General features: G+C 40.4%; 1 protein-coding gene across 3 annotated transcripts in view; it reads left to right on the forward strand.

Annotated features, from left to right (window-relative positions):
- Window positions 1–1,158: 1,158 nt before the first annotated feature.
- unc5b (unc-5 netrin receptor B) overlaps window positions 1,159–18,757 on the forward strand; it is a 42,995-nt gene continuing 25,396 nt past the window's right edge. For 2 of the 3 annotated variants that reach the window (XM_077613464.1, XM_077613465.1), the window contains exon 1: window positions 1,159–1,769. In XM_077613464.1, coding sequence (XP_077469590.1) covers window positions 1,679–1,769 — 91 coding nt within the window. In that variant the 5' untranslated portion in view covers window positions 1,159–1,678. Of the gene's footprint in view, window positions 1,770–8,880; window positions 9,038–18,757 lie in introns of those variants that run through there. The other variant, XM_077613466.1, reaches the window with a different exon arrangement.

The following is an 18,757-nucleotide window of genomic DNA, read 5'->3' on the forward strand; positions in this document are numbered from 1 at the left end:
ATTGATAACTTGGTACTCCTTTTTGCCCTAGAAATTAAGGTGAGTATACAAAGATTCTTGGAAAGATTGCAAGTCACACATACAGTGTAGTTGCTTTAACCTACTATGATGAGTACAGGAAAACTCAAAAAGTTGAATCGTAGTAGTTCAGTTAGGAGAAAGGTCCTTTCAACAATCCTGCCCGAGGGGTCTGTGTCTGATGAACAACCATGGCTTTTTGTGGACGCAAATTCCCTAAACTTTACCCATTGACTCCAGACAAGAGTGTCACATGCACTTGAAGTGTAGTCAGCCTTTTGCAGTTTTTGGGTTATGGGTCAAGGCAATTTTCATTTCTTTGAATCAGAGCACAGAACTGAGCTTTGTTTTTTAGTTATGTATCAGAAGGTGAATGGAAAAATGGCTATACAAGTTGATTATATACACCTTTCTAACAAAACTATTTTCGTAAATGTTTTATTATTCATATTTTAATGTGTTTTTAATCCACAAGACGCATAGTCAGTCAGATGTATAACTACACTATCATTTACTGCCCTTTTCTGGGTTACAAAAAATAATAGAGAAAAATAAAACCAAAATTAAAAACACAATCAAACACTCATCATGCAGTACGTATAGTACTTTGTTATATTAGTTGTGCAGTCATTATTCACAGCATAAAACATTCAATCTGCAATATATTCTTCTCACACCCATTTTCATTTCCATAAGCAATCCTTCCCTGTAGTGTGGATTTAATTGTTCTTCCTTTTTAATATCCTAGTGCTGTCCACTCATTAAACAAACCACCTACGACCATCATATATGAAGGGCACTGTATAAACACCGTTGTAATCCGCATAGGTGCGAGACTCATTAATGAAAGGCTGCTCCCTTGTGGCCACCAGGGGAACATTTATGATGAAGAAGTGCGGATTGACAGCAGATAATAAACCTTCCATGATTTATGTATTAATAGTCGACGGGTAAGGGATCAGAAATGATAGACAGACAGACAGAAATAATAGAAAGACAGACATATGATAATAAACTTTGGTGAATCCGGGATTTCTCTCTCTCTCTCTCTCTCTTTCTCTCGATATTTCTCTCTCTCGTTCATTTGCAATTTATTGCCTCCTCGCTCAACTTAGATTCACTTGTTCGGTCATCATTGCACTGAAAAGAACGAGGAGGAGGAGGTTGCGATGTGATTGGCCAATCCTGATTGTGTTGGTGCGGGTGGCGTGTGTTTACACCTGGCGGACCGGAAACAAGTCCAGATCACCTCGAGCGGCCAGTCGGCGTGGAGCACAGCTTTTAAAACATCACCTTTTTTGTGGGAGCGAGTTTTTATTTTTTAATTTAATGACGCTGCTCAGCATCACTTTATCGCTCGTTCGGCTTCAAACTTTTGAGTGACTTTCATCAAGCTGGACATGAACGCCGATGGGAATATTGTTTTGTTTTCATATGCTTTTTAGTCTTAAGTTTCACTACGGAGGAAAAGTGCACCGAGGCGTTTTTTAATATTTTTTATTATCGTATCTGATTCGGATACGTTTATTGTGACTTGATGGTGGGATCGGACGGTGTTTGATATTCTACGACATCACTTTAGTGGACAAAAGAGACTTGTGTGGTTGAGCCACGCCGTGTGCGGACCCCTGGACGCTCTGCTGCAGACGCGTAGCCGGAAATGATGCTCTCTGTTCGGATGCAGCGTGGACAAGCTTGCGGTCCAATATTGTTTTTGCTTCTGATCGGGGGAAATGTCGTGTGTGATACCGGTAAGTTTCCAAACTCAAATATTCTCTTGATCAGTGTCATTCACTTTTAGAGGATGACACATCGTGACGTTATGATTACTACACTATTATTGTGCATGTCCTTCCAGGTAGACAATAAGTCAATACTGTAACACTTGGCTAATATTTCTTTTGGAATCCAGTTTAGTATAGATGGACGTGGAAGACCTCCAATTAGTATGACCTTTTTAAATACTATTTAAAATGTAATTTTTAAAAAATCCCCAAAGGGAATTAGACCACATTTGGCTAATATTTCTTTTGGAATCCAGTTTTATTTAATGGACGTGGAAAACCTCCACTTGGTATGAGCATATTTTAAAAATTCTACTTAAAGTTTAATTTAAAAAAAAAAAACTCCCCACAGAGAATTTGGACTAATTAAAATGCACATTAAAAGACAGCAAATGATTGTTTTTTTTTTTAAATTTGCTTTGTTGATCATTACGGGGGAAATTTGATTGTGCCAGTTGTTTAAGTAGGTTTTAATTTACTCAGCGGCTCATACATCATTAGAGCTGCATTAGTTGAAGTGAGTGTAGGCTTTTGGATTGTCCCACACAACAGCCAGCTCACATGGAGATGATTCACTTGGCACAAAGACCAGGTCACTGTGGGTGATCTAATGGGACTTGGACACTGGGGTGACAATGGCATTCTCCCTTGTTGGTCCAGTTTAGAGCCAGGATTTTTTTTTCTCCCTCTGTTGCGTTTGAAATACAAAACAGAGATACAGTAGTATCTGGGGGTTTACAGAATTGTAGCATAAACTTTGTAGCAATTTAAAAAAGAGCAATTCAGATTCCCCCCAAAAAACCTCTGCAGTAAACACTGGTTTACTCTTGGCATGAATAACAGAAGTAATCGGACACATGGATTGTCTCTTTAGGACTTTCAGTTATTTGCTTGACTGTTATGCACAATACACATGTATGTGTGTGTGTGTTTTGTGTTATTCACTGAACAGGCAGAGCAGAAAAGCAGCTTATGTTTATTAAAATTGTAGACTGTTCCGAAATGCTTGCATGAAAATTTTTATTATTAACTGTGTGTAATATTGAACTGAGGTCCTGTACAGGGCTGGCAGGAGGGAACAATAGCTCAGTTTTTGTATAGAAGAGAGCGAGCCATAGATACTACTAAATTTAGGGAAATGCATGATGGGACACAATTGTCTCTATTACATACTCTTCTGCCTCCTGTGTCGCTCTCTGGCTGAATGTGCTCTCATTACTGCAATAATCTCTCAGTGTTGACATACTCATGAATTACCTAGAACACTTGTCTAGAGTAACTTGTATGCTGTCATTATCAGTGACTTCATTAGATTTACTGAACTGGCGTGTGGGAGGTCTATTTCTACCATGTTTACTACACATGGCAATCAAATGTCGAGATGGCCCTGGGGGTTGTTGGGGTGGGAGGAATGTCAGCAGACCAGTCCGGACTGGGAGGTCAAGACAAACTTTGAGCAAAGCAAGGCATATCAAAGTACCACTTAAATATTTGGAAGTTAGAATCCTTTATGGGTCAGACACTCCCTTGAAGGTCTGGATGAGTGTTGATGAATGTGGTATTGTTCTTTCTTTTCTTCTTGATTTATACGTATCAACTTGAAGACCAAATGGAATTGTTTGTCGGAAGACACTGATTTTCAATTGAGTACATTTGCTTCAATTTTGGTGGTGATTTACTTGACTCAAACGTATACTGCTACAATAGTGATGTCACTATCGGTATCTCCGCCCAATACGACTATTTTTTTTTAGTATCTGTTTGTTCGTAATATCGTATTCGATCCAATAGTCGCAAATCTTTTCGGTACCATTGTATTTTTTGGGCTGCTGTAAATTAATCCACTCGGTAAACATGTCCGCTGAGTATGACTACTTCTCTTTTGAAACTAATGATAGTAGCAGAGCATCATGTAATATTTGTAAACATAGCATTTCTTGAGGAAATACCACCTGGCTCACCTTCATACAAAAAAATATGATTTGTCATTTACTGGTTAACATTATTTTTACTGGACTAAAATTGTGGCTATTGGCTGGGTTTTGGAAAAAAATACTTGGAAGAAGAAAAAAAAAAAGATCAACCTGGATGTCCAAAATTCAGCATTGGGACATCCCTAGTTTTGTATATTCTAACAGGTGACAGAAGACTTTGGTGAATAAAGCCAGAGAAATCTCTCTTTTGGCCGAGTTTCAGCCAGAGTGGTTCGTCAGGCTGGTCCTGTCAGCATGCGAGACACGGGCTTGTTGTGTCCTGAAGCAATGCATTAGTTTTATGGCCATCAGGCGGCAGTGGATGGGATCGCTGGCCAGCCACTGGCCTCTCTGCTGTATTATTCATATGTGCAAAGTGGTCTTTGTTAATATTTAAAAATGTGCTTATGATGCTCACATTGTGGACGGCAAAGGACCAGGAACTGGGAGGGTAACAGCTGCTTAGCTCTCATCGACATAACTGACCCGGGGGGCTGCAGGGGTGTGTGAAGGATTTTAGGGGACCAAAAGGCTATTAAAGACAAGATGAAAGAGTGGCTGTTCTAACAAGTGTGCCAATTGCGCCCAGAGGATGTGAACATGCTACAAAAGAACCTCCTCGGTTGAATATTATTCTTTTCAGGAGACTTCTCGACTTGCAATATGCTCAGATTTGGAAGCAATTTTTCCCATAGGAAATAATAAAAAGCCTCAGTGATAAGGTCTGTCACTGTAATAAAACCTTTATTAACTAACTCAACAACCAAGGCTTTCTGTGATCTTTTATTCTTAAAAACTCATGTAAAACACGTACATTGTATAAAGTTGCCAGGAGCCACTATGGTAGCGCTAAATCTGATCTGAGCTCTCATCATGACTATACAGAGGTTTCACAATGGAGTGGTTTCTTGAAATACGATTGCCTTGTCTTGCAAAGTTTTAGGTATATAAGCCAAAAACATGTATTTATCTCTTTCTACTTTTATGCAGCACAATACTGCTGAGTTATAAGTTTTTAATGGTGAAAAAAATCATTTTAAAAGAAGTCGGGCTATTTTAAGTGAAGGCTGGAATGGCATAATTGCATTTCAATTCCTTTCAATTGGGAAAACCAATTTGACAAGTGTTTTCAAAAATATGTGTAGTCATGAAACAAATTAAATTTCATCCGTGATGACAATCTGACAAGTCACTCGTTTTCTAAACTTGGCGTATATTTCCTAAAAACTTTAGTTTCCAAATGTGCTTATCCACAGGGAACCTAGATATGCAAGGTTCATCACATATAAGCTCTGAGTCCAGAACGAGCAGATTGATAAGGGCTACATTTATAGGAGACGCAGAAAGATAGATTGATATCTCAAGGCTTGGCTTTTAAATATCCTTCATGAAATGAGAAGAGAATTCCTTAGCAGTGCCATTCAAGCATCATTAAACCTCTGGCACTGACTGAAGAATGAGGCTGTGAAGAGGAGAATGTGAAAAGGAGCAGCATTAGAGCTTACAAAGCCACAGAAGAAGCAGAAGTTTAGACAGAAGTCTATAATCAGTCGGAGGGGGGGGGGGGGGGGGGCATCGAGGATAATGTGAAAAAGAAATATACACAAATCCTCCAGGGAGATGTTTTTATTAAGGCTCTTATCGATGGAGAGAGCTCACAGTATAAGAGTAGACATGTTTAATGCTTTGCCAATATTGTGCATGTTAGGCTGGGCCATAAATCTGCCGCAAATAGCAAGGGGTTCCGCAGAAGGAGCAAAAGCGCAAGGTAAATGGAGTAGGAAGCTGACAATGAACATTTGAAAGAAGACATAGAGGCAGAGGAGCATTTCAGACTGGCCATCTGGTTTAAGATGACTAGAGGTTATTTTTTCTTTCCCCGTAATTTGGGTCTGTAAGTGATCAACATACAAATATTCCAATAAGCTTTGTTTATTGAACTCAAGAATGTGGTGGAGTTATGTTCAATAACAACACAACCAACGTTCTCTCCTACCTGAGTGCTTTCACGTAAGAAGTTGGATTGTTTCAGTGATTCAACAACTCAAGTACAGTATTGTTTGAATCGCGGATTTCCAAGAACAACTCATTGGGTACTAGTGCAGTTGGTAGAAAGCTGGCTTCGAATGAAGTTTTTGTGGCAGATGGGGCCTGAGTTGCTGCTTGGCCAGACTGGCAGGATCCCCCACTGCCCCTCTGTCCTGCCCTGTGGGGGAAGATGGGTGGGACAGGCGGGGAAATAGGAAGAAAACCTCTGTGGGGTTCCATTGTGCTTTGGATGAATAGCAGACTCCGTCGGGCTTTTTATGCCCCTTTGTATGGGGTGAAAGGGGTGACGGGAGAACACACACTCCGAATTCATTCAGAAGTTCCCCAAGAGCAATCTTAACCTAGGTGTGTGTTAGGGCGTCTTGATGATGAGTAACGCATAACCCACAGAAGCACGGGATCTGATCACGCCTGCATGGTTTGACTGATTGAAATGCAAGATAGGCCTATTAAAAAATGAAATACTAAATAGGACAGCAGTTGTGTGAAATGATGCCTCTTTTGAAGAAGTTAAATTTGTATTTTTAATGTGAGATACCTGCTGGTGCACTGGCATGAGTGCAGGAATTTTCATTTGAGTTCTCAGCAGTACTCAGAGCATCGTGACCAATAGGATAAGGACTCGCTACAGGGGGTCATGCCTGATCCCGAGCAACCCCCTTCGATGGACACACAAACACACACACCCGCGAGTGCGGACACACAGTCTCGGTGAGATCCATAGATCAGAGGCACGGTCAGCATTTGATTGGCTGGTGCTGTGGTCCAGCACTCTGCATGTGTCCCTGACCGAGAAGTTCTTTCAGGGCATGGAGATTTCCCCTTATCTTCTTAGCAGTGGCTTTTTTGTCTTCAAGAAGCCCTCTGAGCCAAGTTCCCTCTGAGCTTAGACCAAAGTCAATCTGTTAATGCTCGTGTTTGTGCCTGTTTGTATGCGTGTGTCTAGAGCCTCGGCTTAACCAGAGGAAAACTCTGCTTGAAGCATGTTAATAAGATACTGCAGTAGGATAGCATATGCACTGCTTTAGGGGCGTAGATAGGAGTCACACAAGCGTGCTGATATATATTTTTTGTAAATCTCATCTCTTGAATCGAACACTCAAAGCTACATTTCACTACCTCCACATTAATAAATAACTCCCTTCTCATCCCCATTTCCTCGTCTTCCTTTTTTCCTTCTTTTGATAGGCTCATCAAGTGTATTTATAGCTTTATGGTCCCCACATATAACAATCTCTGTCATCCATATCAGTGTCACACCATCATTTTTTAGCCAGTCAGCTCTCTCACAGAGTTAGGAATGGCTCTTTAAAGAGCACCATGAAGAATCCCATTTCTGCGAGTGTAACGCTTATTAGGGTCCCAGCTGCCCCCAGGGTGCCACTGAATGTGGGGGGGGGCTTTTCGAGTTGCCATGGGTCGGTAAGACACGGATGTTAGGAGAGAGCTTTGTGATGTGTGGAAGTGGATGTGGGTGACACCCCTCTGTGAAGTGGGAAGGGGGTTCTAACACTGCAAAGCGCACACTGAGCAGCTGGTGTGTCCAAAGTAAGAGAGTGACACATAGACCTCCCTGGAGTGATGGCAACACTGAGCATATAAGTGCATATCTTCAGATGCGAAGACACAAATGAACCTACCCTTTGTGTGCATGTGGTTTGATCCCAACATACTTGCATGAGGCAACAGAATGACTTACACACAACTTATAGTTCCCTCCTGAACCTTCCCTGCCCTCGTGTTTTTAAATCAAAGCGACACTGATTGGTTGCATGTCAAGAGAGCGCCGAGGTGATATTTATGCGGTGATTGAGGTGGACTTAAACCACCATGTTGCTCGATAGCTCAATGCGTCTGTCAATAATAGAGCATTGATTGGCCACTTTTTCGTGAGGTCCTCAGGATGCGTCTTAATCTCTGATTTTGTCAAAGATAGGATACTACCACACATTCACAGCGTATTGTCTCTTGGTGCTATTTTCTTTTAAATGCATGTACCGCTGTTTTGTTTTTGACCTTGTTATCATTGTACTGTACACGTGACACTTAAAAACAATCAAACCTGCTCATACATGCCATGAGGAGAAAAAAATCATACTGGGTTTGCCTTACTTTCTTTGGAATAATTTTATTTCTCTGGTGACTTGTCAGTATCTGAAGGAGTTTGAATTTTTCAGATAAACTTGAATTTTTAAGCACACAACAGCAAATAGAATACATTTTCCCGCGATATTACTATGATAGTCATTGTCTCACGTTTATTTACTTCTTTTTGGGGCCTGTGCAAACACCATTGGAACCAACTCACAAGTCGGTCATCCGATTTTTCTCAGAGTAATACAAGTGAAAGAAAAAGCAAGACAAGATCTGCCCTTTCTGTACCCTTTAATTCCTCAACCATCGTCACTACCAGGATTTAAATCTTCCTACTTTTTTTTGAATCGGCACTTCTAGAACCACACTTCTCACTCCGTTAAATGTAGGTCTTAATCAAAAGCTGACAGGCTCATCTTGGCCCGAGTTGTGTGGGTGTATGACAGTTTGCAATGGCTGCACACTAATGGGAAGCCAGCTATGTTATGTAGGCATTACTCCTTTTCCTGCATAAGGCCAGTGTAGGATCACGATCCCAATCTCTATCAGCTACACACGCACATTTTTCTTGCTTTGTCAAGCCTTCAAATTGTACAGGAGACCTCATTGTTTAGCCATCTGCTTTATCCGTCATGCCAGGTGAGCATGGCAAAAGCCTACTTGATTGACGACCTCAACATTGTTTCAAAATAAGTGCCACGTGTGGAGTAAGTAGCAGGACAAGGTCTGGCCTGATGTGACAGATGTACAGTACTTGCATCTAATTAAGGTAAGATTTAAGTGTGCATCAAATGTGTCGGTGGGTGTGTGTATTTCAAGCCGCTTACCTGCTTTTGACCAGATGGGCTCAGTACCCGACCTCATGCTCACCTCACTCTGCTTAGATTAGCTACTGAGGCTGAACTAGGCACGCTGTTATTATGACAGGTAAATCAACAGAAAGCCTCTAAAATTGTGTTCAAAAGCATACTAACAAAGAGTCAAGGTTTTTTTTTCTCTGGGAAACATTTTGAAAAAATCACTTTCTCAATGTGTGTGTTTTCATATGGCTGATTGGGTTGCACCCACAACCAGCAGTTAATGGGGATTACGAAAGCAGATGGACAGCCATGCTGACTGGTAAGGGTTCATTAACTTTGTGTGTTTCTGCTCTGATGGCTGCTTCTGTTGAAAGCCAGTAAGGTGTGTGTGTTGTGTGTGCAAATAGAGATTGCACTTTTCACTAATGAATGTAATACTGACCTTTATGAATCAGAGATGGATACTTTTTATTTGTGCTTAAGTACTTCCTCGGAGACAGGCGGGCGACATTTTTTGGTCATTCTAATAGCATTAGAATGTAGTCACGTGTACGCTAAGGTTCAATGACTTTCTTGCACATCTAATGGGAGGAATTTTGAACGGAAGGCCATGGGAAAAACATCATTGAAGACTTATGATTGAACATGGCGCAATATGTTCGGCAAAAGACCATTTCCAGTGCATTTCAGTGCTGTGATGCGGGAGATGAATAGGTATAGTTATAGTGGGTCATTAAACACAGAGCAATGCCTGTCTATGGATTCAACCTTCACGCTGCAGCCAACACCAGCCCTCCTCTTCCATGACTTAATAAATGAAACATGGATTTATGCACGGACAGACATACCTGTGGAGAGCCAGACAGACGGACTGGCAGATTCCTTGGCAGATGGGTCGTTTGTAGCCCCTCCCTGGGGGCCTTTGTACCACAGTTAGACAGGCGAACATAGTGTCCTGCAGGTTTGGCAGCAATGGGATCTGCAGTAAAACCAGAGGGGAAGAAAGATGAAAAGGAATATAGTTTCAATGAAAATTTGTTCCCTATCAGTAAATTTCATCGAAATGTTACTGGTTCCTTTTGCCCCACAACATTTCCAGCCCCTAATGTTCAGTGATGATAAGCTATTTCTCAGTCTCGCAAATGAACCCCCTGGACTCTATAAAAGGTGACATGGCCACATGATAACGACAGCCAGACTCCAGGATGTTCTCTGCATGACACCTGGGTGTCAAAGAAGCATGTTAAAACAGAAGCTGTGACAGAAAAAGTATTTTTAAATCCAAACTTAAAACTATACATTTGAAGTAACCGCCAAGGATGTAACATGCCATTCTAGCCTTTATTGTCATGACTCATACCTTTTGTGAGAATCTTTGCAGCTACAACATCACAATCATGTTGAGCTGTTTTTTTTTTTAGAAATAATATACCGGAACACTATCGGAAGAATCTCGGGACTTTCAGATGTACTTTCTTGCCTTCTTGATTTTCTTCATTCGCATCCTTATATTCAAAACTGTTATTATGGACAAACACCTACGCGCATGCCCCAAAATTAAGACATGTTGGGGTTTTTGTGTTTCTTTAAACTCTTTTTGTCGATGTTGTCTTGATTCAACCAAAGCTGGTAAGAGGATTTCCCACTTACAAGGTTTTAGTGGTATAACTTCCTATGTCTGATTTCTGTTTTTTATACAAGCCAGCTCGTGAGTGTTCTTGTCATTTTTCCATTCACAAGGCACAGTGCACTTTTATGAATACCTACAAATGTGCATACAGTTCATTGAGCTTTTGAGTTGCATGTTGTCCCTCACAGTTGTCTCTCTTAATTCAGTCTGCAAGTGCTGGTCACTGGTGTGGAGTGAGTAAATCTCTGTCCATCTTAAAACTCCAAAAAGGAGGCTTTAGATAACCCTGCAGTTTTCACATCTTGGCGCAGACAACAGAAAACTGTGAGGGTAATGAAAGACAGTAGACAAAACTAAACAAGAGACAAGGGAGGTTCATTAAAATCTCACAGACACTCTCTAACCTGTTGTCCTTCTATTATCTTTTGCTACTGCTATTTTGGAAAAAAAAGAGTGATTACATGCCTGCTTCTCATGTCTTTCATCTCTCCGTGTGAAGAGAACAGCAATGAAGGTCTCGTGTAGGGTGTAATTATACTGAGACATCCTGGATGAGGGTGCCTGTCTCTACAAACAAAATAGCAGCCCCCACTAACCTGCCTAAATGCCTCTTGATGGGGAAAGATCTTAAACAAGACATTTATCCCCAAAGGCCCCCTGTCTTTACCTGCCACTTATGTTGACCTAACAAGTACAATTACAAGTTTATTTATTTCATTAGCGTAGCCTGACACTAACGTATGCGTGGCTTGGATCCAGCAGCGTAAGAGAAAAATACAAAGGGCCACAGTTAATTTTAAGCATAGACTCATAGTTATGACACAATTAAAGACCGGTGTTTCAGTCTTTCCAATGAGTCATGTTGCCGAATGATCATGGAAGGGCAGATTTTTATGGGCTAACACTGGTATTGGCTCAACCTCTAATTGCCCCGTAGCACATTTGCATTCTGGGAAGGTAATAATGGAGGCACTTTAAACGAGAAAGCCGTAGCACTCTGACTTGGTTGTCCTCACAATAGTGCTGATGCCGCCAGATGGATTTTTTTTTTGGAGCAATATGGTCATTTTGTGGGCATGATCATACACTTACAGAACACTTTGGGAATTGTGAACTGATTAGCAGTGTCATTGATCTCTTGTCAGCCAAATCTAATTGGCAACATTTGAATCTGGTTAATTTTAGTCCTTCATACTTATATTTGAGAGAATGAGTTTAGATGCCCTGCTTAGAGGAACAGGCAGTACATGGAATTAGAAGTCTATTTTTTCTCTTCTTTTTTGAGACTATACGAAGATCATCAAATGAGTTCAAGCAGCTTGTTGTTAGAGAGCTGGAATTGACCTGAATGTGTTCAACGTGTCTTTTTTTTTTCTCTTGTGTAAATCCGCCCCTATTCTTTGAGACTTATCTGTTTCTCTGAACTCGCTGGGAGATGTAGTGAGCCCAGCTCAAACAGAGTTTGCATCAGACAATGGAGCAGGTTCTTCTATTACACTTATCTGAAGCTGCTGAATAGACTCTGAATAGACATGAAGTGGTGCAGCCACGCATGCTGGACAAAAGATGTCTCAGCAGAAAGGCAGCCAGTGACCTCAAGGTCTCTTCTGGCCTAGTCCACGCTGATCTCCGACCCCTGACCACACAACGTCAGCACCGGGCAAAGCCACAACTAATGAGTCAATCAAAGCGTGGGTTACAATTGGTTAATATTGGTAAGTAATAGAACTAGCAGCAGCAGGTATAAGGAAGGAAGGAATGTAAATTGGATGTTGTGATTTTTTTTCTATCAAATCTGCAACCCAAGATAATACTTGGCAGACATAGTTGTATTAATTTAATATGAATTGTGCTTTCCTGATGTCACATGTGGGCTAAAGAACCGGAACAAAATGCCAATTGTAATTTTAGTTAAGGGCTATATTCTAATCCCCTTTAGAATACTTAGTGTGACGCCTTTTTTTACCTAGGTCTTCAATGTCTTGTGACTGTCTTGCTACTGCAACCAAGAAATTTCCCGAATACGGGATGAAATAAAGTTCTAATCTAATCTAACCCGGCTAAAAATCATTGTTAAAATGAACACCATTTCTTTTCACAAACAATCAAACAGAAATGCCAAAATATATGTAGAGTGTACATACATATAAGCAGTTTGGCTGGACATTCTATTTGAACTGGCACCCTCCATCGCGCTCCCTATTTGTGTTTATTCTAGGGATTATTCTGACCTAATCTCTTTAGAGCATAATTCAGATTAGATTTTTTGTTGTTATTATTATTGCTATGTCCACTCTCCCCAGCCCTGCTGGGAAATCCTGGGTGCCTTAGTGCTCCTGTGTTTTGAAAATTGATTAAAACTGCTGACCAATGCCCTAGATAGAGCAGGCTTTGAAGCATGGGTAAAAATAAAAATACACCAAACATAAACGCTACTGTACTGTATTTATAATTTTTTTTTTTAAAAAAAAAAAACATCCCCCGTTATGAAACCACTATGAACATCCCGTTTAATTCTCATGCATTTCTTCTGTATTGGTTGAACATCATATATCAACATAGTTCAAAATGTTCAACTGTATGATGAAATATAAGATGGGCCTTGATCGACCAGTGATCCAGAGTTATTTCTTGTTGAAATTTGAAACACCAGAGATTGATTTTCGCCAAGCCCCAAATCTCAAAAGAGCTGATAGAAACTGTTCTTGAAAAACCCAAGAGAGATTTAAAAACTTGCGTGAGCGTTCTCGCTGCCACATTCAATCTGTCAATCAGATCTAGATGGATGAGTCAACTCCATTAGCCTTCTCTCAACTAGCCTTTTGCTTTCATTCTTCCTCTAATAAGACATTTAATACATTTCTGCTCAACTTGTTGCTCTGACAGTATTTACACCGTACTTTTGTCTACAGTGGATTTTTCTTCCCTCTATATGGGCTTAAAAGTACCTCAGTTGTGACCAGGGGAAAAAGATTTTTTAAATACCATCTACTGAAAGGTCAATATATTTAGAAACAGTAAACTGTTATCATTTCACTTTTCAGATAGAAAACACAAATTCCCTTGAGCTGCCGCTTAAATCCTTCTAGTGCTGCCTTCAGTGCTTGTTTTTTTTTTTTTTCAATTAAAATGAATGATAGAAGTGCATGGGGGCACCGGGACAAGGAGATCCTATTGTGATATTACCTTGAGGCGTTCTGTCTATGAGTTGGTGAGAGAAACAGAGTGCGCTGTGGATATTTTGGTCTCAGTGCTTCACACCCCCTGGATTCTTAATGGACCACATGATATGCAACTTTAGCCAGGGCCTGTGCATGTGGGAGGGAAGATGGAAAGTGGACGACCAGGCACAGATTGGAATTATTGCTCATATGTGGTCATGGAGGAGATAAAGGGAGTTAGGTGGGAAAATGTCTTCCTGTGTTTGTGCTAGTTGTTGGGGGCTTGAAGGGAGAGCGTGCTGCAGTGTACTTTTCATTATTTTGTACTCCTCTAGAGGTTCAGGTGTGTGTGTGTGTGTGTGTACGTGCTTTGCTCTCTTTGTCACACTAGCCATGTATCGCACTTGGGTAACCTCTCCTCTTTTCTCCATTTACCATTCCTCCAGTCCCTTTTTTCATTTCCTTTTATTTGCCCCACTGATTGTTTTTATTGTCTCCACTGCCATTAAAGTGATTGGAGGCTATAATATGTAATGCATATTAATGTCCTAGTCATTTCATTCTGCACTGAATAATATTTAATGATGGGAAAGCGCACAGACAACTACCCAACGTTCTACTTGATAAATAACTAGAGGTTGATGTTTGCTGTTGTTTCACATGGGAAAAAAAGGTGTATTTAAGGGGCACACACAAGTGTAATTGTCAGATCACAATGTTAGGCTTCAAGACCTTTAGGTCCTACAGTCAGTGATGCGCTTTACTTGTTTCATAATTAGGTTGGGTGATGAACCTGAAGACAAAATTGGATAGATGTGTCAATTCTAATTATTAATTTGTCTCACCTTTTTTCTGGTAAGTCATGCCATACAGAAAATTTAAGTCGCATTGTTGGGGGAAAAAAGATGTCGTCCATCAGTTAATCAAGTAGCTCAACATAGTCATTAGTAGTTATTTCTGCAAAGTAAAAGAACATTTCTGACAAATTGAAAGTTCCAAAACGTGACCTTGATTAAGAAATAGCAACAACTTGAGTTCTTTTTTTTTTTTTTTTGCTATTATATCAAAAACAGTGTTGCAGCTTCCTGACTCGTACACAAAATGTTTAACAACTGGGTTTTGTTTAAAAGTTTTGCCGGAAAACTGGTTGTTTTTAAAAATAATATTTAATCAGAGCGAGTTGTCTCCTATATCCAGTGTTCTAATGCTCTTGGTGTATATATTTAGCCCAGTATTCCCACTCCCAACCTGTCATACCTTTTATCCATCAGACTTTATTAGTCACCCTCGCAATGGATTAAGCATCTGCCACCAGCTGCTTGCGTTGCCTCCACCTTATTAGATTGTGCAATCTTGTTCGCTACTCTAGCCCAGTTTTGTGTTTCTTAGCCTACTTTAGCGAGTTCATTTATCTACTCTCTAAGCAGAACTCTTTCTTTGGCTTTTCATCTTTAAGTAATCAATAGCGCTCCTATGAAAACAGGTCGTCCTGTCTCCTGTGGTTCCTCTGGCTCGTGTTCCCTTTTTGTCCCATGTCTTTATCAATTTCTCACTCCCTCCTTCATTTTTTTCCACTTGTCGCTTGTGCTCTCACTTTATCTTCATCACTCCCCTTCCTCCATACCTGTCTTCTTTCTATCCCTCGCTCAAGTCCTGCCTACTCTTACTACCCATTTGATGAATGACTTGGCCCATCTGGACTGAGCCCTGCATGCCCGGCACGCAATTAGTCTATGTGCGCCGATGATTAAAAATAGATCGGAATGCTGAGCGAGAAATTAGTCAAGGAGATCTCTCTCGAGCGTTGTCCCATTCTCCTCTTCATACACATATTGGCAGATTTAAAATACAGTCATTATCTACCGCATAGCTACCAAAGTGCCTTTGTTATGCTATCACACATTTAGGTAGTTTTTTTTTTTTTTACACACAATCTTTCAGTTTTCCAAATTGCTTTTCTGTCATTAGGTCACAGATGACTGGAGCCTTGACTATAATGCTTGTCAGAATCATTTTTTTTTAATTTAACAAAAAGTATTAGGTCTTTCTCCAAAGTCGCACCTGTCATTTTGCAGGAAACAGACCAGGCCAGGGGTTAATTTGTGCCGTATATTACGGGAACAGCATCCACTTCTTATTGATTGATTCAACATGTTCCGGGACTTATTACGCACCTTATTACCCAGCTTTGCCGTAATGGACTTATAGACATGGTCACAGATGTGGTGTATTACATTCAACAGTAGTTGTTATTGGCTGTGACCTCTGGGGGTGCTGTTATATACGCTCCTGTGTTAATATGTGGGTCTCGTTTAAGAGAGTTGACAAATTGGGGTATCTCGTATTCGCAAAGATGCAGTGGGTGGCCAAAGTATAGATATCACGTATATAAGGCTAGACGTAGAGTCGACGGCTTAAGTAACTTGTGGCAATCATGCAGCGAACTCAAAGTAAAACTCAAAACAGAGAGTGGGAAGAGACTCCATGAATGCTCGTGCTTTGGATTGTTTTGGAAACTAAAGTAAATACTCTAAGTGTATAATAAAAGGCCACGGTGTCAATCGAAAAATGAAAGGTTTTGGTTTTTGTTGTTTATTGTAGACGATGATTTTGTTTTACAATTTCAACATGTTGACAAGCTAATTGCTGCCTCAAAATGCCCTTTTGTAAGTGGTGCCTGTGGTGATGTGAGCGATTAATATACATTAGCCTGGATAATTGTAAATTATTGTCATCAACATTAACGTTGATTGTTATTTGGTTGTAATTGAAATTGTTCCCTTGTGTGATAGCTGAAGTGAAAAGTTGCTCTTTTTAGGTATATCTGAATGTGTGGGACCCTCTGTGAGTGGGGATCGCCTGCGGTCTTCTTCTCTGGGTGCCGTCTCGTGTTGAGCGGTGGGTTTGAGAGGCTTGTCGAAGTAAAGCTCCTGTCAATGCCTGGCTCGAGGCTGTGTACTGATGAAAGGCCTCTTCATCATCCTAATGGGTTACACAAACCTCTTCACCAGCACTGACTGGGACAGGCAAGGAGGGAGTCAGTCCACACACAGCAATTCAAGGGAAAAAAATCCACGATTGAAAACAATGTGCCGTGTAAACATAGCAATATGATGCTGTTGGGAGTTACTGGCCTCCTGACCCTGGGCTGCCTGTTGTTTGTGAGAGGCTCAGTGGATCAGAACCATTCAAATAATTACTTTTTCAGATTGCGAGATTACGCCAATGCATTACAGTACAGCAGCACCTCTTGAGAACATTCTCTCCATATGAATCTGAATAAATGTATACAACAAAAGCTGACATTTGGCTGTCCAAATTTCAGGTTTTGAGGATCTGAAAAATTGAGACGAAGATAAATCATCTGAATATTGTTTCACCTTTAATGTAAAAGCACGGTGACTAAAATAAAAATCTTTTTAGGGGAAGTAAAAAAATAATTTGATGTGGGTTTGTTCAAAAGTATTTTCAAAAACTCAACTCTTACATCACTTATGTGCTAATGATTAAACACCTCAAATTATCTGTTCTATAACACTTTTCTCGACATTTTATGCCACAATGCTGCCCAATTATCTTGTCTTTTTACGATCCCCCTGAAAAAAATCTTAATTGTGTTTTACAGATTATAGGTAAAAAATAGAGTTCTATTGGTCACATTTTTCTTAATATCACAAAAATCAATACTTCAACGAAGGGTTTAGAAAACATTGTTTTTTTTTCTAGGTTAGTTTAAACAGTTAAGATAGACAGTTTAGATATTTCATAAAAACATACTGGTAACAACATTTGTCCATTTTAGCCCCACAGATGTATACATCTATTCATAGGCCAATGACTAATGTTGGATGACAGTATCTTCATTTTAAATGACAGCAGTTCAAACAAGAACACATTGAATTAATTTACAGATTGTTTAGCTTTCATCAGTACTTGTGTGAGAACAACTGATTGTTAAATTAAAAGTTTAACTTCTCATAAGTGAATATGCAGGCTGTAATCTTAGTTTGTGCATAAAGCTTTTATTGTCATTACATAATATACATTTTGGGACAATGACATATCAAAATGCACTGTTAACTCATCCCAAAATGATGGCAAATAGTCACTTAAGCATTCCCAATGGTGCAAAAATAAGATTTTTAGTTTTAGTATTTTTTTTTTCCTTACCCCGCTACAGGGCAAGGACACGTTCCTTGACTGCAGGGCAGCACAGCAAAAAAAAAAACATTAGACAGGAGCCAAGATCTCATGAATGATTGACACATGGATGCTGACTCATCACACTGGGGAAGAGAACTAATGTCGTTAAACTGAAAGATAACTAGATTTTAAATATAGAGCAAGTGTTGGATCAATTTAGTTAGAGACCGTTTTTGAGTATTGTAGCAGCTCTTTTTGTTCACCTACAGTATTTTCTCAATTTTTCTCTTCCCTCCACAGTTTCTTACTTGGAAATACAATTGAAAGGATTTTCTCTGTAACAACTAGGTAACATTCACTGATCCTAGGCTAATATGTCTTGGGAATTCTCAGACGCAATGAGACATAATGAAGGAGCAGAGTGACGCAAACGTCGCAATGTTTGTGTAGATTGTTATTCGCCTTCTTTATCCATGTGTTTCATTTGCACAGGGGCTCGTTCACGCCGCCCTGAGTTTCGCAGATATTGCCGAAGCCGCTCTCTGGAGTACGTCGTGTACGTGCGCCCGCATGTGTGTGAAGTGACGTTCGTCACACACGCATGGCACGTCGATCCGCTGTCAATCCGACTCATCTGTTCATTAGCATGACAGAGAGGCTCTCCTGCCAAAGCAGTTAGTCACAAGAATCAGCCCCTGTCACAACACATTACAGGAGGCATCGGAAGCAAATACTGTGGCAACCATGGCCAGTGTGCAATGTGCGTACTCACCCAAACACACTCACTCACTGAGAGTTATCAAGAGTTGCACTCCAACTGCACCCAGGGACTATTTCTGCATCTCTCTCTCTATTTCTTTCTCCCGTGCTCTTTCCAGCAACGTGCCGTCCCTCCTTTTTCACATAACACTTGGCACAGCTACCGTCTTACACCTTTGGCTCCCTCCTCCCCCTCCTCCAAGAGTCCTTGTTCTTGCGCCTCCATCACCCCCATTTTCTCGTCCTTTCGCTCAAGTTCTTTCCTCGATTACTTCTATTTCTGTCTTTGCAAAGCTCCAACAAAGGGAGACCTTTCATTTTTAATCCCGTTTTCTCCTGCAATGAA

The sequence above is a fragment of the Stigmatopora argus genome, chromosome 11, assembly GCF_051989625.1.
Source record: "Stigmatopora argus isolate UIUO_Sarg chromosome 11, RoL_Sarg_1.0, whole genome shotgun sequence".
Taxonomy (NCBI): Eukaryota; Metazoa; Chordata; class Actinopteri; order Syngnathiformes; family Syngnathidae; genus Stigmatopora; species Stigmatopora argus.